The sequence below is a fragment of the Cydia pomonella genome, chromosome 10 (genome assembly GCF_033807575.1).
Source record: "Cydia pomonella isolate Wapato2018A chromosome 10, ilCydPomo1, whole genome shotgun sequence".
Lineage (NCBI taxonomy): Eukaryota > Metazoa > Arthropoda > Insecta > Lepidoptera > Tortricidae > Cydia > Cydia pomonella.
Genome location: NC_084712.1, coordinates 44070 through 66480, shown reverse-complemented (window position 1 = coordinate 66480; position 22411 = coordinate 44070). Strand labels below are relative to the sequence as shown.

General features: G+C 43.1%; 1 protein-coding gene across 1 annotated transcript; it reads left to right on the top strand.

Moving 5' to 3' along the window:
• The first annotated feature begins 102 nt into the window (after positions 1-102).
• LOC133521790 (pyridoxal-dependent decarboxylase domain-containing protein 1-like) lies at positions 103-20963 on the top strand. The gene is made up of 15 exons (XM_061856857.1): positions 103-290; positions 359-732; positions 4806-4912; positions 5134-5265; positions 5496-5710; positions 6132-6203; positions 6454-6513; positions 8251-8472; positions 8923-8967; positions 9480-9608; positions 10289-10468; positions 11855-11979; positions 12793-12992; positions 16856-17045; positions 18054-20963. Exons 1-15 carry the CDS (start codon positions 219-221, stop codon positions 18127-18129), a joined length of 2199 nt encoding a protein of 732 aa, XP_061712841.1. The 5' UTR covers positions 103-218; the 3' UTR covers positions 18130-20963.
• The last annotated feature ends 1448 nt before the right edge of the window (positions 20964-22411 follow it).

The window sequence follows — 22411 nt, the reverse complement described above, 5'->3', positions numbered from 1 at the left end:
CAAAAAAAAACCGATAACGTCACATTTGATATCATATTGTTTGAGCAACAGTAAAAGTCGTCCATTTGAACAGATCTTTGTTTGTATTGCTTGAGTAAAAACATTTTCTTGTCTGTGAGCGGCAGCCCACGTCAAAACAATACGTGACGTTTACAAATTTTTATGTTGGGTGATATCGCGATAGCTGCTGTAAATTTGCGAAAAATTCGCCACGCAGCATGGGAGATGCATCGGTCGCAGATACCGAATCTAATAAACCCAGTCCTCAAAGCGAGGCGCCGTCCGAGACGGTAAAACTCCTACTATTTAGTGGCTTTGTGGTTTGTGAGAAAAATTCTTATTTTCATCTTGTTAACAGGACCGGGGTCCTTTCGGCGGGCTGGAATTTCAAGTTTCAGAAGTGGTAGAGAGGTTGGAAGCCGGAGTGAACGCTCACGAGGCCGGAGATGAAGAGAGACGGAGGGAACCGCGCAAAATCAGCGCCGGGTTCTTCGAGCCGGAAGAAACGTCTATGGATGAGATATTGAAGGTTTTAGAGGAGTTGGTGTTGAAGACGGACCCTAGTTGCGAGAGCGCGGAGCCGCCGCTGCTGCCGACGGACGAGGTGACGCGCGCGGCGATCCTGTCGCACAGCATCTCGGCGCTGTTCGGGCGGCTGGAGCGCGGGCACGCCGCTCGGCTCGGAGCGCACATCGCAAGCGAAACGTCGCGGTGGATGGCGCACATGTTCAGGTACTATATAAATGTAGACGCAGTAAGCACAATAAGGTTTGGTTGTGTTGTGTTTAATATTGTACACAGGAACTGGTCCAGTATCCCCTTCGAGAGTTTTGGAAGCGTAGGGTTTTTCTTACCAAAGCCATTGCTTACTAAAACCCTTTCATTTGGCTTTTTAAGCACTTCATAATACATGTAAGCTGATACCTGTCCCTAAGTGGTAACCTCTTGAAGGGGTATGGATTATAAATTAAATTGCTTATGCCATTTTCAACTTTCTGTTCATAAAAATAGAATCAAATATTGCTTATTTATGTTTAAAGTGAAGGACTGGGTGTCTAGCGCAGTGACAGCACAGGTGTCATAATTTTTTGAATTAGGAAGGGGATACCCTTTTGTTTTCTGAAAGAGAAACTCCTTCAAAGAGCTACGTCAAATGAATGGGTAAGCAATTAAAAGGGAATGTCAATCATTGGGACTATTGGATGAATGACTAAGCCGTTTAAAGGCTTTTTTCTGGGAAAGGGTGGACGGGTCCCTGATTGTACCTAAATAACAACAGATTTGATGTGCCCACGTTCTTGTGGGATGAAGGATTTTAGCAGTTTTTCCTGATCATATTTAGAGACTGAAGAGAGAGTCCGATCATAATTAGACACAAAGTGTTGACATTCATCCTTAGCTCCATTTTTATATTGCTCAAGCTAATATGACAGTTTTAATGACTCTTATACTCAATCAATATTGAACCAATTTTGTACTAAAATGAAAGATGGGCGAAAGTGGGGCTAATTGGGGCAATCAAACTGTTGTTTTAGTATCTGGGACATAAAAATAAAGATTGGTTTCATAGATTATGCCAAAGTATTTAAAAATATGATATGACTCAATGCAAAACTACTCTTTGCTTATTGCCTAATAGAAGTTGTTTTTTATCCAATGCTTACTAAAATATGAGATATGCAAACAAAAAAACAAGGAAATGAGGAGGCGAGTAATTCTACATAGAGCAACAATTTTGCTTATCAAATAAGCTGGCATTTTCAAGAAGGCCATTAATTTCATTGAAAGTTTATTGCCCGATAAGGCTTTTCTTAAACCATTTTTATTTTTAATTTATAAAGTTATTAAAAAAGCTTAAGCTTTGAACCAAAGGTCTGTTTTGTGTCCAATTAATTGTGTAAATTACTCATTTTCTATTTACTGAATTCGACTTTGTTATAAAATTCAATAAAAGTCATCATCCAAATAGAAACGGATTCACACACATGGGCTGAGATATTAAAATGGGTCACTGAATGCAGAGTTCCAAATGCAGGTTTAGCTTCTATTGACAATTCTTTTAAATTAAGTATCATACCATGAATGATATTCGACCTAAATTACATGAGTGACCCCTTTTAAATATTTCAATAAAGAATGAGTCATGCCAGAACGGTCCGAGGAATGTTTTTTTGTTTGCAAATCTTTTGACCTCTGAATGTGTAAATTCGTTCAGGTTCCTTGTTGGCATCTTGTATAATTAATAGGTAAGTAATTGAGGTACATAAAAAATTAAAACACAAATAAATGCCCTTTACCGGGATTCAATAACTTACATCCAGCTGCAGTGACTCATACTACAAGTGAAGCCATGTTATCTGATATGATATGACCTGGCATGTTGATGATCTTTAGGATTATGCTTGCCAATATTAACAATGCTGGATTACTGCAATTATTAGATAAAAATAAAATAAAATAAAAATAAAAATAAAAATAGCCTTTATTATTGAAGTTTTTTTTTTTTTACATTTGTAAGTATATTTATTTATCATTTCCGTCGGCAACTCCAACTCGTCCCTTGACGAAGGCCTCTTCCAAAGTCTTCCATTTTGGTCTATTTCTTGCAACACTCATCCAAGCTTTTCCTCCAGTCTTTCTTAGGTCGTTGGACCATCTGTACTGTTGTGGCCCGCTTTTTCGGGTGTTATATCTTGGGCACCACTCCACAAGTTCTCTAGTCCATTTATCTTTGTTTTCCCTCATTATATGGCCAGCCCATCTCCACTTTTGTTGCTTGATCACTGATGATAGGGTTTTGGTCTTGGATTTTGCTTTTATGGTAGTTATTTTCACCCTATCTCTTAGCTTTATATTTAAAATGGTTCTTTCCATGTTGTTCTGGCAAACATTTAATTTTTGTTCCTGTTTTTTAGTAAGTCCCCATGTTTGACAACCATATGATAAGACTGGTATGATACAACTTTTGAAAATTTTAAATTTCTGTCCTGTAGGTATTTCTTTGGCTTTTAGGACATCTTTCAATGACCAAAATTTCTTCCAGGCATTTGTGGTTCTCCTCTGCAGCTCTTTGTCCGTCTGGTCTTCCGGTGATATTACTTGTCCTAGGTATACATATTCATTCATATACTCTATTTCATTTCCATTAACGTCTATTGGTGCCTTAGCACTGTTTGACATTAGTTTTGTTTTTGACATGTTCATAGATAGGCCAACTAGTTTGCTCTGTGCGTCTAGTTCTTCTAACATGATTTTCAGGTCTGTCGGGTTATCTGATACTAGTATTAGATCGTCAGCGAACCTTAGGTGATTTAGTTTTCTGCCTAGAATATTGAGCCCATAGTTTTTAGAAGAATTATTAGATACTTTGTACATTTTGTGTTTTGTATGTAACTATTGTGCAATTTATAGCTGTTGGTTCTCCGAACAATAAATAAAATAAAATAAAAATAAAAAATAAATTAAAACTACTACTACACTACATACACCATAATCTATGCCTAGTATGTAAAGCAAGCATGCATAACGACAATTACACCCATAAAGTGCATGTCCAATACATTTTACACGCGTATTATTACTACGAGGAAGTTTAGTACATAAGTATGGTTGAATTAACTCCATATCAGTGACCTTGAGCCTATTCCGATTAGATTGGCTCACAATGGAATTAGAGAATATATGGTGGTATTATTGAAAGTACCTATGTATTCACTCATATTGTAGTGTGACCAGGAAAACAGTTTTTTTTTTCTTCTGACAATAAAGTAGTTGACCGTCTCACTTATTAGGTATTAGACAAAAAATTTTTATGAAGTATGTACCATTCTATTAGTAAACAACATTGAAAAGCGAGACTGTAACAAGGACACAATAATAATGCTTTCTCCGTCACACCATGTATCTCATTGTCGTTGGTACTCTAAAGTAATAACTTTATAACTAGAGATAACGGGTTTAGTTACATCCTGACTTGTACTACTGACTTTTTCAGAAGTTGTTGACAAAACATCATTTGATGTGTACCACTTTCTTTTTGATGAAAGGAAACGTTTTGAGGAAACGAAACCAATTCCAATGAGAAGTTGGAATTTAGTTGCATTCATAAAACCAGTCAGTGCATTTGCATGTGTGACCCGTGGGATTAGGTTGCCGAGCAGACCAGAGGCTCTTTATGTGGGCTAGAAAAATAGTGATACCTTGTTCGCTTTATACTTAACGCGTGTAGACACCACTGTAACTTGTCCTGTGTTTCACGTTATCTACTAAGGATATTCAAACACTTGTGATTTGCTATGCTGAAAAGTTATAAGTAGTGCTAATTTAAACTGCAGGCTAAAACGGGACTATTAGGTATTTGACTACACTAATGAATCGCCATGTAGTAATGGCCATGACCTACTTATACATAATGAACATTGTTTCATCCAGTACCTACGCCACACATTTTAAATTCGATTGTTATTATTATGTTTATATAATATATGTGTACGTTTCATTTATTATTAAATTTGGCACTGTTGGGTAAGCAATCTTCCACCTAAAACGTTCGTTTGCGTTTGTAAATCAAAATAATGTTACCGCTGCGGACTGAACGCACGCGAATGGTATCGCAGCGAGCGGCAAATCATAATCATACATTGCGCTCGATCAAATTTATGAACGGCCTTGAAGCCTTGATATACCGCTCGCCGCGCCGCCGTTCGCATGCGCCCAGTCCGGGGCCTAAAGCAATTTCAACATTTTCTGGCATGGGATTGATGAATGTTAACAGCTGACATTGTGAGATGTTTGTTGGTGCACAGATTGGCAGACTACAGCGCATATTACCACCAAGAGCAATTGGAAGGTCTGGTGCGAGTGACTCGCATGCTGCTGCACTGTCGCTACCCGCGCTATCTTGAGGATGGTGGTATGTTACACTATAATAGTTCGATTGATGTTTAAGATTACGTCACAATGGCTGAAGTGTTAGCAAATCTTTTTTGTTTGTAGAAGTATAGGGTAATAACATAAAGAAAAAATCTAATGAAGTAGATAAGTATCGGTAGCCATGCGAAGTGGCAGGGTCGGGCTAGGCACGGCATTCCACTTTGCCCTAATAAATATAAGTTTATATTCTATTATTTGTAGCACTGGCGTTCGCGACTCGCCTCCCATGCATATACAGCTGCGTGGCATCTCCGCTAGGGGTCGTACAACATTTATGCAGGCAGCTCGGCCTGCCTCTCGCCTGCGTGCGCCCCGTGCCGCAGCACCCGCGCGGTGAGTAGTCCCCCGGCAACGGCCGCGGTCGGCCGCTCCGGACTTACCTATTTCCAAGAACTGTTCTCCTGCAGCTCCTCGTACGGAAGTGTACCTCAACCGAATGTTCCGGGCCTCACGGCTCGCATTAAATGTTCTTATTTACTCCAATGCTTCAATCATCAATCTCCTCGAATATTAAGAATCCTTATTATATTACTGTAGCATAAAATACAATATTTATTTGGCAGGGCGCGGCATGGACGTATCGGCCCTCGAACGTCTCTGCGAAGAAGACTTGGCGGCGTCGCGCACGCCGCTGCTGGCCCTGGCGGCGGCGGGCGCGGCGCCGCTGGGCGGCGGGGACGAGCTCGCGGCGCTGGCGGGCGCGTGCCGGCGCCGCGCGCTGCACCTGCACGTGCGCGGGCACGGCCTGGCGCTGCCCGCGGCCACGCCCAGAGACGAAGTTAGTGCCGTTCGTAGACATCGTTAGGTGATTCCACACCGCTCCTAGCCCTAGCAGCCGCCGGGGCAGCCCCCCTAGCGAGACGAGACGATCTTGTAGCGTTAGCGGACGCCTGTCGCCGCTGGGGGCTACATCTACATCTGCGGGGGCGTAGCCTGGCGCTGCCCGCGTCGTTGCCGAAAGACGAAGTTAGTGCCCTTGTCCTACACATTGTTTAGTTTAGAAGGTGATCTGGTAACTGGTTATCTGGTGAATCTGGTTAAGGGCATAGTCTAGCGCGGCCCGTGGTGTTGCTGAGAGACGATTGGTCTGCTCGTTTGCTTCCAATGAATACCTATATCATAAATAAACGTCAAGTTTATTTTTATGCTATTAAGACCCGTTCTAGCTATCTAATAATGAAGTATATTGCTTGTTTCAGAGTTATAGTATAGCTGACTCCGTCACACTCACGCCTGGGCCCTGGTTTGGCGTCCCCGGCCTCCCTACTGTCGTATCCTTTTCAAACCTTGTTAAAACTCAACAAATTGTGACTTGTAACCCGTTGAACACCGACCTCGCGTACGGCGCGCGGCGTGTCCTCGTGGACCTCGTCGGTATACACGAAGGCTGATATTGGGCTGCAGCCGCGCGCTCCAGTTGACTTTTAAAACTAGTGTGACTGGTCCATTAAATATTTCTAAATGATGTATATGTTTAGTAAGTATAATTGAGATTGTTCATTTCCTGAAATTGTACTACAGACATTTTACAAAATTCCAGAACCTATGACAGCAAACGATCATTCCAAAGGTGTAAATCCAGTAAGTACTGAGTATCAATAGTGTCGTAGATGAATAAGTTTTTTAAGAGCCCGTAACGATTTTGGAGCAAAAATGTAAAATCGATAGATTTAGTCGTTGAAATTGTACACCTTTTGTTACGTAATATCTAAATAACAAGTATTGGTTTCTACTAGTACATGTTCTCTTCTTGCCTTTTAATAATGAGGTCGCAAGCGTGCGTCCCCGGTAATATGTGACGAGATGGGACAGTTTTTAAAAATTCATCAAAAGATTATGGTGGTAAATTATAGGAAATGATGTATAAGAACCAGGGACCGGTCCGGTATCCCCTTCGAGGGTTTACGACGGGATATTTCGTAAGGCTTTGCATACCAAAGCCGTTGCTAACTAAAACCCTTTAATTTGGCTTTTAAAGCGCTTCATAATACGGGTAAGCTGATTCCCGTTCCTAAGCGCTAACCCCTTGAAGGTGTATCGATTATAAATTATAACGCTTATGCCATTTTCAACTTACTATGGTAAAAATAGAATCAAATATTGCTTATTTAAGTTTAAAGAGGATTGGGTATCTAGCGCGTTGACAGCACAGGCATCATAATTTATTTTATTAGGAAGGGAAACCCCTTCCTAGAGCTAAGTCAAATGAACGGGTAAGCCATTCAAAGGGAAAGCCAATCGTTGGGGCTATTCGATGAACGGCTAAGCCATTTAAAGGCTTTTTTCTGGGAAGGGGTGAATAATAGCTGTTATCCATATATCGATTTGCTCTGATGACATTAACTATCTTGAGTATCTTGTCATAATATTTATGTCATAAAAGCAAACATAATTCGAACGCCAAAATCCTGGACGCAAGGGAGCTAATGTAAACCTTACTCGAAAGGGTGAAGGTTACTTTGACATCGTGTGCCATAACACCTATAGTTGTCCTTGGCGCTGTGGGCACGACTGGTTACGACGCCTTTAGGTGTTCTTGGCGTTCAAAAGGTTATCGATTTTTGTCGCAAAAATGTCAAATTGATAGAATTAGTCGATGAAATTGTACACCTTTTGTTAACTATTAGAAATAACAAGTACTGGTTTCTATTAGCACGTTTTGTTATCTTTCATTTTAATAAATCAAATTTTTGGAAACAGGCTCACTAGTAATGATTTTTTCTGATGGACGTTTAGGTAAACGCGCGTAAAGCATTGATTTTAAAGCTCTTATTTGTAAAACTGAGGGTTTTTGTGTCCCAAAAACCCTCGAAGGGGATACCGGACCGGTCCCCGATGGATAATGTCAGTTATCAACTTGCCAAACAGTCTGAAGAAGATTTCTACATTTTCCAATTAAACTTCTGGATATATGTATAGAAACGGTATAAAACCTAAGAAAACGTGTTTCCAACTTTGAAAGTCGATTTTGAGTCGAGGCTTTTTTTCTATTTGTCTTTAATTATTTAATAATTAAGGTCAATGTGGAGAACACCGTCTACAACCTGTTTCGTTGCTTCTAATTGTCACGCTTAAGGCTGGCGCCCCACTGCAGAGCACGCTATGTACACGACCCACGTTCCTATACAAAATTTCGTGGGCTTGCCCACGGTTTGTATTAAAACGTGGGCCGTGGATGTAGCGTGCGCAGCAGTGGGGCGCCGGCCTAAATTACATAATCCATTTAGAGAAGGTCGGTAGAGTAGAAAGAGCCAAGCTCCTCCCATCCGACTGTGTCGGAGCGGAGAAGGTAATGTAATACGGCGGTGTGGCGCGCAGGCGGGCAGCCGCGAGGGCGCGCTGGCGGCGCTGGGCGGGCTGGCGGGGGCGGGGGCGGGCGGCGCGGGCGGGGCGGGCGGCGCGGGGCGGGCGGCCGCGCTGCCGCTGTGGGCGGCGCTGCGCCGCGCCGGCGCCGCGCGGCTCTCCGCCCGGCTGGCGGCGGCCTTCCGCCACGCCCGGGCGGCCAGGACCATCGTCGCCGAGGCGGGGCTCAAGATACTGGTACGTCGCTAACCAGTAAATTAGTACTATTAACTTTATATAGGGTCGAAAGAGCGCCTCCACTGTGGGCCGCGCTAGAAGCGGCCGGCGCTTAATACAAATATTTGCTGCTGCCTTTCGTAATTACTTTTATTCTAAATATTTACACGCTTCCTCCTTCTAAGTCTTCTGACGAAGTACAGAGGCAACTTTGGTCACTAAAATCGACTAAATATCAATCAAATAATATCAAATTATAAAAAAAATGTAAAACAAAAAAATACAACTTTATCTTATCCTTTGTATTTATCACCCCGAAAAAGAAAATAATATTACAGTTTATCTATTATTATGTAATAAATAAGGTACCTCCTAAGACTCAAACCATGGAGAAAACACAAATAACTTTCAATAATAATTAATTATCTTTAACGTTTTTACATTTAAAAAATTGGGTACTTATACTTTCAGAGTGCAGAACCCGGCGGCGATGAACCACCAACCGTTGATCTAGTTGTGAGTACTGTCCTGACAACTTTTAATTCCTACATCTCAAACTTAATTCTGTATAATTAAGTACTACTAAACCCTATTTAAAATACTATATATGTTTTTCTGATAATCTATTTGTTTTTTGGGGCCTAGCCTAATCAAGATGACAATGGTACATCAACAAACGCCGATCGAATAGAAAAAAATGTATGGAATTATTTGTCATTTGCATTTGTGCAGAGAAAAGTCATGTCCCCACCCCAATCTCTCCCGGGACCAGTCTGAAAATCAGCGCAGAGCCCTCTGCCACTGCACATGCTGAGATTGGGACCCTTTGCCACATTATAGATTTAAGTTATAATTATTGTGTTAATTTAAGTTAATTAGTTTAAGTTATTTTGTATTTTTTTAGCTATTTTTACATAAATTGTAAATTTTGTTGTGTGGCAATAAAGATTTTTTTTTTATGTGATTATTTATTTCTATACATATACAGTGACAGAAAACTAAATAAATCTCTCATGTTTGTGTTACAGGAGGCAATATCGCGGGCATCCGCATGCGTTACATTTCAGTTTGCCCCCGAAGACTCAGAAAAGCCGCCGCCATACTACGACAAGCTTAACTCCTGGCTCGGACAAGTATTGCAGCGGGAGGCAGATATGGTCAGTTTTCTTGTTCATTTCTAAGCTTATCTCTATAATGATAGCGAGATTTCCATAACGAATGTTAAACACCAAGAGTTACGTAAAAACTTGAGAAATTGATCCATCTTTCAACACATAACATATCAGACGACTACTAAGCCCAAGGCACAGGCTTCGTGATATGAAACACTCCATGGTTTTAAAATGTAAACAATAAACCTACTTATAATATTATAGAGTGTAAGAGCGATTACAGCGGCAGTTAAGCCCTAGGAGGCTTTGTTCGCTGGAATTATATTGAGAATGTATGTATAAATTTTTGTGTTAATAAATAAAAAAAAAAAGATTCGTTGCATTCCGTGGCAGCTTTCGTTACGCTGGCACGAAATGCTGGAATAAATCTTCCACCACCAAACCGAGAGACCAGTACTATTGGGTGCTTTACAACAAGATTAAAAGCTTAACTAGGCTTTTCATTTCTATTTCAACTGTTTCATTTACTTTTGCTTTGAATTTGCTTGAATAAATGATTTCTATTCTATTATAAAAAGTATCTTCAAGGTGCACATAATTTAAGTCAATATTACTCATTAATACACTTTCTTACAATTTGTACCATATGAACCTGTGTCAGTATTAATCATTTACCGCCGACACATTACCAAGGGGTAACGCCAAGTTCCCTACTGCGCCTCCAGATCAGCATAGAGGTGTGCGAGACGGAGAGCCACGGCGTGGTGCTGCGCTACTGCCCGCTGGAGGGCGCCGCGCCGGCGGGCGCCGCGCTGCCGGGCGCGCTGGACGGGCTGGCGCCCATCCTGGACGCCCAGGTCCACGTGCTCAGGGCCACGGCCGCTCTTAGGGAGCCTTTCTTACAGGTAATGATGATAACCCTCTCAAATACCGACTATATTGCTAAAGCGAAAAGACGCATCGGCCCATTGTGAATGAATGAACGATGTATTAGACGGTTTACCGGCCATTCTGGAATTGGTCATTTTGCAAATTCCTTCCAGTACACGTATGGTTTTCTGGGTTTTGTTATTCAGTGTAATTTTAATTATTCCTTGGATGTAAAATATTTCGCATATTATGCGAGCACTTTTAAACGTTGAAAATTGATGCATGTTGTTTTTAATGTAAACAGCAGTTTCAAAAATGTATAGCAAGTACATGGCAAGGTTAGTATATTTAACCTAATGAATAGTGGTTTACAGGTTTCCATTGACGGTAATCTACAAACAGATCTTAAACACAACTTCGCGATCAGTGGAATTGCCCCAGAACATGACGCCATATCTTAGTGCTGAATCATTACCACTATTGAACTCCGAGGAGGCTTGACCATATGACGACTATTTTTTTATTGCCAATATAAAGGTTATCAGAAATGTCACAGATCTAACCTTACCAAAGGGATTTTAAGTGTTTTTTTTTTATTTAGAAAGAAAACATAGTTTCTAAAAAATGGGTTTTATGTTTGGTCCGACACGATAGACAACGAGCAATATTCAGATAGTAATGGTTCTGGTTATTAGGACATGTTTTGTCAGCCGTAAACAATGAAACTTTTTCAACTAGCTAGAAAGAAAACCTTCACATTTTAAAATTTAATTTAGTTTGTTTTAGCTGACCCCGTTGTAGTGAGACTTAGAGGCCAATTCAAACTTAAACCTGACATCAAAACGATGTCTAACTAAGTAATGTAATTTTGTTCTCATTCGCCCGTGCGTCTCGCTCGCGCTAATGCACGTACAGTCATACATTTTTTCACCTTATTGCATCACATACATTTTTTCACCTTATTGCATCACATACATTTTTTCACCTTATTGCAATGGATTAAGATGAAGAAATGTATATATATTTATGAGCTCGACTGTACTACTAAGTTCGAGCGAAATAATTATTTATAGTTTTGATGCCAGGCGCACGTTCGCATTGGTCAAGGACGAAAGATGTGGCGCGCCGTGCGAAACTGGCGAACTCTGAAAGTATTAGTTCTGTTTAAAATTTTAGCTAGTCAAATCCCTCAGTAATATAAGTAGCTATATTTTATGCAGAGTAATGATAAATATTTGCAAATAAATGATAATTAGTCATGTCTTCGTATTTTTTCTTTTGATCCAATTGTAACTCTTTAAGGGTTTTTAGAGTCTGCCCTTGCAAATATAGCCAAGTTTCCGTGTGAAAATTTTCAAGTCAATCGTCCTCGAGTAAGTCGTGGAAACAAAAACCGCTCTTAACATGGTCCGTGTCGGCAGCACGTGGCGGCGCTGCCGTGCCTGCAGGCGGCGCACGTGCCGGGCTGGGCGGGGCTGGGCGGCGTGCGCTACGTGCCCGCCGGCTGGGAGCACGCCGCGCCCGAGCGCCAGGACGCGCTCAACAGGTACGTCTCGTGTCGACCTTGTTGCGTGTCGGCGGCACGTGGCGGCGCTGCCGTGCCTGCAGGCGGCGCACGTGCCGGGCTGGGCGGGGCTGGGCGGCGTGCGCTACGTGCCCGCCGGCTGGGAGCACGCCGCGCCCGAGCGCCAGGACGCGCTCAACAGGTACGTCTCGTGTCGACCTTGTTGCGTGTCGGCGGCACGTGGCGGCGCTGCCGTGCCTGCAGGCGGCGCACGTGCCGGGCTGGGCGGGGCTGGGCGGCGTGCGCTACGTGCCCGCCGGCTGGGAGCACGCCGCGCCCGAGCGCCAGGACGCGCTCAACAGGTACGTCTCGTGTCGACCTTGTTGCGTGTCGGCGGCACGTGGCGGCGCTGCCGTGCCTGCAGGCGGCGCACGTGCCGGGCTGGGCGGGGCTGGGCGGCGTGCGCTACGTGCCCGCCGGCTGGGAGCACGCCGCGCCCGAGCGCCAGGACGCGCTCAACAGGTACGTCTCGTGTCGACCTTGTTGCGTGTCGGCGGCACGTGGCGGCGCTGCCGTGCCTGCAGGCGGCGCACGTGCCGGGCTGGGCGGGGCTGGGCGGCGTGCGCTACGTGCCCGCCGGCTGGGAGCACGCCGCGCCCGAGCGCCAGGACGCGCTCAACAGGTACGACTCGTGTCGACCTTGTTGCGTGTCAACATTTTTTTGGTTAATTAGAAGTTCGTATATAAATGATATCTTAACTTGGTCTTTTTTTTAAACTAAAAAAAGTTTTTTTTTGTATGGCGAGTCTTACGAGGTTAAAGTTTCCGGACGTCTGTAGCCCGTAGTTTGCGCAGGCAACTGGTGGAGGCGCTCCGCGCCACGGACGGCGCCTTCAGCTGCGGCGAGGCGGCGGACGGGCGCGCCTGCGTGCGCTTCGGGATGGTGACCGCCGACACCGACGTGCGCGAGCTGCTGGAGCTCGTGCTGCTGGCCGGCCGCGACGCCGAGACCTGCTCGCGGGAGCTCACCGACATGACCGAGGTGCTCAAGAAGGGTACGTACGGGACCGACTATAGAATAACTGTAAAGATATCTCTAGAGTTCTAAAACAACCCCACATGTATTGTGCCGCGAGCGTCTCAATTGTACAACGCGCAGCAGTTAACGTTTTATTCAATCTTTTATTTAACTTGTCGTATTAGTATGTTGGTGTGGGTCAGATCAGAATGCAGCGGCGCACGTGCAGCGCTGCTGACACGATGACAATGCCCATGGCCACGTAAATTACTACGTAATGATGTACGTCGTGGCAGTTGATTCTGTCCGACAGCGCTCCCTCGTTCTTCATGTGTTCGATTTGGTCTTTGATGACCTTGAAATATTTGTCATTGTTTTCCAAAGCATCTGATTCGCCTTGAAGGACTGGTACTGTTATAGTATTTTATGCAACAGTTGTATAAGAAGAGTCAAAAAAGGCGAGTGGCGTGAGTAAAGGAATACGCCACGAGAATTTTTTGACCTACTTATACAACGTTGCATACAATATTTTTCCTACGAGTCAACAAAAATAAATCTTAATTTAGGTAAACAAATTACAGCAAAAGTATATAGCCAAGACGCGCGAGCATACCTTGTTACGCGCCCGGCCGGTCGGCGACACCTCCTCGTAACTCATGAGGCCCTGGTACTTGCTACTTGCTAAATTAATTTTTTGGACTGTTTTTTCTCAATTTTGGCCACCGTAGCCTACGGAGACTAACAAGCAACGCTAAGCGGTCTTCGTAGTCTATGGGTGTTGCTATATTACGGGTGTCACATGCGTGTTTCTGACTTATGAAGTAATTATTTTTACTATGCAACCAAATGAATATTTTGTAAGTTGGCAGCAATGCACTTAGTTTAAAACTGTATTCGTTTTGGTTTTGTTAGGTTGGTAGCCATTAATCGCAGTAACATTATAGCTTATAAAAGCACAAGAGCTTTTATGAGGAATAGACAATATAGACTTTTCTTGAAATCTTTTATGTATGTTCTTATATTCGTGTTAATGAATGCATAAATGACAGATAACAGTAGAGGAGTAGGAAAAGTTTATAACGTTGTTTATGGAGGGCACGTCGAACTTAACAACGGTTGCTTGTGTTTTGATGTCGTTCGTAAGTTTCTTCTGTGGAAATATGGTAAAGGCGTCTCCATTCAACACGCACTCTGTTTGAATGTCGATGATTTGCAGCATATTGATATGCAGAAGGAATAGCGTGGGTTATAGATATCACACAGCTTTTCAAACTGATAGCACACTTAGCATTCGCCGTCAACTACGACCTTTATGCTTCCGTCTGCTGGAAAGCTACTGACCATTCTCATAAGTCATAATTTTTGCCAAACGCGATCTAGGGCTTCGCCCTTTGTCTCGATCGCCTGTGTCCAAAGATGTGTTAAGTAAACCAGAAGGTCACCAACCGAAAAGACTCTACGGGCCGGTTCAGACGGACTGCAACTCGACTGCAACTTGTATGGGAACTGCACGTCGACGTTGCAGTTGGAGTGCAGTCGGCATGCAGTTCCCATACAAGTTGCAGTCGAGTTGCAGTCCGTCTGAACCGGCCCTACGAGAACCGTATTGTTGTCGGTCACTAAGCTCTGGGTACCGGAGGAGCTGGCGAGTTGGACGCAGAGCTTACCCAGAATATTGGCTTCGTCTTTTGCGTTGTTGGCTAATGAATCATTTCCCATGTGCTGAGTCGTAAATGATGGCATTATTAAAATAGACAGCAAATGAGCAATTTATTGCAATAATGTGGTTATTAAAATAATATTATTTATTTCCAAAAAGGAATAAAGTACCTAAGGGTACCATACCATACAATATTTCACCGACGAAATCGCATCGCAATTTTAATGTTTGTCATACTTCAAGATGGGCTCTCGGTGACCGTGACGTCACGTTTGCTTATCGTTTTGTTGGGAGCGTTATGCGAGTGAAGTACGACTGTCGGACTTTGACTATCATTTCTAACTTTTGTATTACTTTAATGTAATATAGACATTTGAATCTAAAAACGAATCTGAACGATTGATAAATAATGAAAAAAGCGGCCAAGTGCGAGTCGGACTCGCCCATAAAGAGTTCCGTACCATTTATGACGTTTAAAAAAAAAACTACTTACTAGATCTCGTTCAAACCAGGCCACTCCGTTCCTAGGCCACTATAGAACCATGCCATAATGACTTCTACGACAGTGCTTATTGAGTGATGCGTGTCAAGTATCTAGTAGTTAAAGCGACAAGGTTCTATAGTGACCTAGGATTATTAGTGGCATATATTTTTTTAGGTTTATCATTCTCTTATTTTAGAAGTTACAGAGGGGGGGGGGGACACACATTTTACCACTTTGATTAGAAAAAAACGATATTAGAAACCTCAATATCATTTTTGAAGACCTATCCATAGATACCCCACACGTATGGGTTTGAATGAAACAAAAAAAGAGTTTCAGTTTTTGAGTGAGTTTCAAATTTATTGTTTTTTATTTTTATTTTTGTGTGAAAATCTTAATGCGGTTCATAGAATACATCTACTTACCAAGTTTGAACTGTATGGGTACTGATACACATGCTAATTACTAGCACGAAAGCATGCTACTATTGAGCAAATGCTACCTATTAGCATGTGTGTCTACGACGTGCTCATAATTAGCATGCTTTTTAGTAGCATACTCAAAGATAGCACGCCCTGCTATTTTTGAGCGTGCTACCTGAGGCGGGGGTACAGAGGGGAATGGTAATAGCAAGTGTGAACACGTTTGCTAATAAGCATGCTAGTATCGATCTGTTGTTTGCAACAGGTGCATGTGCCTGCGTCTGCCAAAATGTCTCGCTGGGGTGACGAGAAAACCATACGTTTTATTACTTTATACAGAAATAATGAATGCCTTTGGAACCCACGGTCACCTCAATATAAAAATAGCATTTCGCATGTGAGTGTCTTGTTTCTGTATAGCACTTTCAACCTTGCTTACTAACAAGTCAAATTGATGTGGAAGCATACGCAAATGATTTTTATAACCCGCAATATCTTCTTCTCGCATTTCTCTTATCAAACGTACACTAGCTCCAAGGTCTTGTCTCCTGGTCAACCAATCACGAACCCAAATCTTCCTGCTTTTTTTCTTCTTTCTATTTCTCAAAACGTTGGTGATGCATTGTATCGCCACCAAAAGAATTATTTTATTGAGCTCTAGGCGGAAAGCTACATCGTTCGTGGCAGAGAGCACGCTACTAAATGGCATGTGTATTCGGAGTATTTGCTTTGAGCATGCTTATTCGTGAGTATGCTCAAAATTAGCATGCTTATTTGTAGCAAATGTGAACAGTGTATAAGCACGCTCAAACCAAGCATGCTCATAAGCACACTTTTAAGCATGCTATTATAGAGCATGTGTATCAGTACCTTATAGTTCTTATAGTTTCTGAAAAAAGTGGCTGTGACATAAACGGACAGACAGATGGACATGACGAATTTATAAGGGTTCCGTTTTTTGCTATTTGGCTATGAAACCCTAAAAATGGACATCTAGCCTATTCTCCTAGATAGCTTTGGCAAGAGACCAGAACGCACGAGTTCCCGAAGAATAGCGCGCGACTTCGCTTTGGCAATTACTCGTTTGGAGGCGAAGTTTAACTCCTTTTTTAATGCTTTAGTCTAATTTATGAATTGCAATATGAATGAATGCGCCATTTGTCGAATTGTGTCCATATCTCTATCGCAACTAGATATTGTATTGAGCCTGATGCGCTTCGATAACGACCAGCAACGGCCGCCAGTCGGCGCCGGAGTGCCCGGCGTCACGCCGGCGCCCAGCTGGCGGCGGGGCCTGAGGAGGCCGAGGGTTATGTGATATATCCTCGCGACAGGTATCGAAGAGGCGGTGGCGGACTTGGAGCGCGAGAACGCCAACCGGCTGTGGCAGGAGGGGCTGCTGCGGCGCGTGCCCGTGGTGGGGCGCGTGGTGGACTGGTGGGCGCCCGCCGCCGTGCCGCCGCCGCCGGGCCGCCGGCTGCATCTGCAGCACGGCACCCTGCAGCCCACCAGCGACATCTACAGGTACCGAGGGGGGCCGCCGGCTGCATCTGCAGCACGGCACCCTGCAGCCCACCAGCGACATCTACAGGTACCGAGGGGGGCCGCCGGCTGCATCTGCAGCACGGCACCCTGCAGCCCACCAGCGACATCTACAGGTACCGAGGGGGGCCGCCGGCTGCATCTGCAGCACGGCACCCTGCAGCCCACCGGCGACATCTACAGGTACCGAGGGGGGCCGCCGGCTGCATCTGCAGCACGGCACCCTGCAGCCCACCGGCGACATCTACAGGTACCGAGGGGGGCCGCCGGCTGCATCTGCAGCACGGCACCCTGCAGCCCACCAGCGACATCTACAGGTACCGAGGGGGGCCGCCGGCTGCATCTGCAGCACGGCACCCTGCAGCCCACCGGCGACATCTACAGGTACCGAGGGGGGCCGCCGGCTGCATCTGCAGCACGGCACCCTGCAGCCCACCGGCGACATCTACAGGTACCGAGGGGGGCCGCCGGCTGCATCTGCAGCACGGCACCCTGCAGCCCACCGGCGACATCTACAGGTACCGAGGGGGGCCGCCGGCTGCATCTGCAGCACGGCACCCTGCAGCCCACCGGCGACATCTACAGGTACCGAGGGGGGCCGCCGGCTGCATCTGCAGCACGGCACCCTGCAGCCCACCAGCGACATCTACAGGTACCGAGGGGGGCCGCCGGCTGCATCTGCAGCACGGCACCCTGCAGCCCACCGGCGACATCTACAGGTACCGAGGGGGGCCGCCTTACAGCCCACTAGCGACATCTATTGGCGGGCCGCTATAGTGAGTGACCGGCGGTCGCTCACCGCCAGCCGGCTACGTCTTCTGCACGGGACCTTCAGCTCACTAGCGAAATCCAGATCAAATTCATAACCAGTTATTACATTCAGAATAATTACAACTGCTGGTCATACATAGTAATGCTTTCCGTCACATATGTAGTATAACAATATTACAGTTTATTAACTCCATGCAATTGTTTCATAAAACCCTACAGGTACGTACAAAAGAAGGCGGAGTCGGAACCTGCGCGCGCGCACTCCCCGGCCCGACAACCTGCCGCCGACCAGTAGGCGCGTTGGCACATGTTGCTAACTTTGGCACATGGCACACGACATGTTGCTAACTTTGGCACATGGCACACGACATGTTGCTAACTTTGGCACATGGCACACGACATGTTGCTAACTTTGGCACATGGCACACGACATGTTGCTAACTTTGGCACATGGCACACGACATGTTGCTAACTTTGGCACATGGCATACGACATGTTGCCGACGTTGGCACACTCGCCGCCCACCGTTGACAGGCTCGCCATGTAAATCAACAATCAACTCGCGATCTGACCTAATAGTGTTCAGAAGAAGTGGACGAGATTGTAAACACGCCAATTTGTCTTTTCGTTCTCTAATCACCTGCTTTTTGCTTGTAAATCATTGTACACTTGAGATTACGTCTACTTCTTCAATTAAAAATACAGCTAAATTAATACTATGTTCTAACACTTCTAACCGGATACATATTGCCACAAAATTGCCAAGATAATAGCAACTTGATATGTGAAATAAAAATACAAATTAAATAACGGTTAGAAGATTTTGCCAGTAGTAGAGAATTTAATTGTTTACTTTTTCAGCCATTTCTATTGAACACTATTTTTAGGCTACGCAACGCGACAAGTTAACAATTTAACATAAAATGTAACAATCGTTACTATTGTAAATCTTTGTTATATTTCATTTCATAGTTATAAATGAATTGTTCCGTCGGTCGCCCGACGACCAAAGATCGCGATCATTTTTCGGTATCAGAATCGCTCGTCTCATTCGTTTTTCGTTTATTTCTTATTTCGTATTGTTGTGTATTCGTCACTCGTTCTGTTCTCGTTTTGTTCGCTCTTTGTCACTCTTCATCTTCTTTGGCAATATTCTTTAAGTTGTCTTTCTGTTTTTAAATACCACGTCGGTGGCAAACAATCATACGGCCCGCTTGATGGTAAGCAGTCACCGTGGCCTATAGACACCTTTCCCTTAATATGTCTTATTCGTTTTTCGTCATGGTCTTCTTTAGTCTCATGCATCATTTGTCGGTTTCCTTTTTTTTCTCATTGACGTTTTCGCCGAAAATAATTTGACAAGTTCGATTCTGGGCACATACCTAATTAGTCTCTTCTGTTTTTGATCGCATTCTGAGTCCTGTGACTATTGTTTAATATGAATATCATTAAACTATTGCAAATATCGTGTTCAATACCTATTTTCCACATAATATCGTCCGTCTCAAAAATGAATACAATAATGACTTTCACGAAAAAATGCACGACTGAGAACGGGACGGGTAGCAAATGCACCCAAAAAAGAACTAAAAGAATTGCCAATGAGAGCAAAAAAGAGAGTGATGAAAAACTAATGTGACTTAACAAACTGCGAATAATACGAAAAACGATGGAGACGAACAACGATTAAGACTAAAGAAGACCGTGACGTAAAACTAATTAAGACATATTCAGAGAGAGACTTTTACAAAATTTGACTTAAGAAGATTGTGACTAAGAGCGATCGAGACGAGTAAATAACGTATGACGAATACAGAATGATACGAAATAAGAAATAAACGAAAAACGAATGAGACGAGCGATGCTGATACCCATTTTTCGACAAAAATGTAATATTTTGCCAATTTTTAAGCAATAATTTTATAGTACTAATAAAATAGGCAACCAATTCGAAGCCCAGTGGCATTACTTAAAGTATTATTTAATTTGAATGAAATTAAGTGGCAACGTGATTAATTATTTATAGTGGAATCTTAATTAACGCTGTCAAGCACCAGAGTTACGTGATCAGTGCCTTAACTCTTACCTTATTTAGTTTAAGTACCTAATTATTCAACGATTTTGACTTTTAACGTCGTGGTCGTGAATTGTATTATCCAGGAATGTACGCCAATATATACGCCAAGAATTATCCAGGGTGTCCAGTGTCCGATTTTCGATTTCAAAATTTGATTTAAAAAAACAAACATATAAACTGTTTATTTTTATGAACAGAAATTTACCTAATGCTGTTTTAGTTATTTGAAAGTTACTTTATCTGAATGTCGACCTTGGCTGTGTACATACTGCGTGTTCTGAAATGAATGCAAGCTGCTCTGAGGCCAGCGATCCGATGCCACTAATGAATCCACAACACTCACGAAACTAAAACAGCCCAAGTCTACTGCTGGACACTCTGTAGGTACAAACGTCGTCAAAGATATGTTTACATTGTTTGCCTTATTACAAAGGAGTAAAGTTTAAAGTTGAAACATATCTTTGACTGTACATATTTAGTTGGCGTACTTGCGATATAAAGAAGACTATGTACTTAGCTTTTTGAAAACATAAGGGTTTAAAGGAATACCTTAGTAATACACACTCGTGTGAAATTTTCAAGAAATACAATTCATAATATACAAACAGACGAACAGAGGAGACTAATTATAACCCTCTAAAATGTAAACAACGTGCTGAAGTGTCGCAGCTTTTATGAGAAAAGGGGACTTTCGCCTCGTATACAAATATAGTCTCTATTTTCCTCTCTGAATATTATCATTATAGAAAATATTTTTACGCAATTTGCTATATATTAACCACAGCGATCGTACCCCTTCGTTTGCGTGGAAATATTTTCTATAGAGTCAATATGGAGAAGCGGTCGTCCAGTGTCGAGTTAAATGTGCAGAGTTAAGGTACTGGTAGCGTTCATCCTACCGTGGTTAACGAGTATATTATGTTAAAACATAATATGATTATATTCTCGATCGCTCCCACGTCTATTAATAAATATGGTGAGACTAAATTATTATTTGTACAAATTTATGTTATCAATAACCTGTATAAAATAAATAATATGAAAATTTACAAGTGTCTTATAATTTAACCCTAGAAAATCCTTGCGGTCTAAATTCAATTCACCCATATTTTGAAGTCAATAACGTGACCCTAAAAGATGCTTACAAAATTATGTACTACACGAAAGCCAACAAACAAAGGTAGTTTCAGTATATGGTTTTTAATTGTTAATGAACAAACTAGGGGCATTCCGCAACAAGGTCCACATTGTCGGGGAACTGACGCCTATGGCAGCCACAGCCCGCCGAAATCACTATTATGTATACTTCACTGGGTGAGTGACCCAGGCAGGATCTTGGTCTCTGACACAAGAGAGCGCCACTCAGCCCTGTCCTGCGCCACTTCACGCCCGTCGGGAATTCCGACTATACACTTATAACATAATACATAATTGCACTACAATCATGACTATTATGTACTCGTATCGTGTAGTTGGCGAAAAATAAAGTGAGCCCATGAAAGGCTCTTTTACAATAGGGAAATTAAAACAACTCCCGGTATTGCTTACGTACCTACTTGGACTAAACAATCTTGATCCCACTGTTCCAAATTTTTATTTATATGTTGTAGTAATATTCCAACTTTTCAATCCATAGTCTATGGTTAAAAAAGATTAAAGATGTATGTTAAGAAACATTAATTTCAACGTAAACTATTTGTGTCGAGAAAAAGTTTCATTTACCTAATAACGTGTGACAGGAGTTTGGTGTCGGAGGCCAAGATCCACTTCGGGTCGCTGCGCCACAGCAGTAAGTAATAACGTGTCGATACTATCCCAGAAACACAAAGTATCATAACTAGTTATTCCCGCTATATGGACGAGACGTGCGACAAAGCCCTTCACACCTCTTTTGTACGTGATTCCTAAAGATAACGTTTTATAACCAATGAAAGTAGGGGGCGCCACTACCACAATCCATTTGCGCGACACAATTTCGATTTTCGCGTTTACCGGTAGGCCTTTTGTAAACAAACCGCCTTAATGCATCAATGTCATATTTTATTATCTGTGAAAACTTGTCAAAAACAGTTTAAGGCACAGGGCACAGTATGTATAAGTTACTCTATGGCTTACGATAGGTGCTAGTGCTCCACTCTGGCGGCAGAACATTGCAATAATACTCCCTATCTATTTGGTCTACCACTACTACCACTGCATTTAAAGCTATGTAATTATTATTATTAGGAGCCTATTGTCCCACTGCTGGGCAAAGGCCTCCCCCTCTTCTTCCCCTCGTCCCGGTTTTGAGCTACAACGTGCCAGTCTAAAGCTAAGTTAGTTAACCTGATAATTTCTGGAATGCCCCGTTACTTCTTCAATTCTTTAATCTACGACGACCGGTCTGGCCTAGTAGGTAGTGACCCTGTCTATGAATCCGATGGTCCTGGGTTCGAATCCCGGTAAAGGCATTTATTCGTGTGATGAGCACAGATATTTGTTCCTAAGTATGTTTTCTATG

Bases quoted from the DNA above. Each gene is read 5' to 3' on its own strand.
- LOC133521790 (XM_061856857.1), top strand. From the start codon at position 219: ATGGGAGATGCATCGGTCGCAGATACCGAATCTAATAAACCCAGTCCT. The intron at 5,266-5,495 runs GTGAGTAGTCCC...TTTATTTGGCAG, and splicing joins CGTGCCGCAGCACCCGCGCG to GGCGCGGCATGGACGTATCG. The intron at 5,711-6,131 runs GTTAGTGCCGTT...TGCTTGTTTCAG, and splicing joins CGGCCACGCCCAGAGACGAA to AGTTATAGTATAGCTGACTC.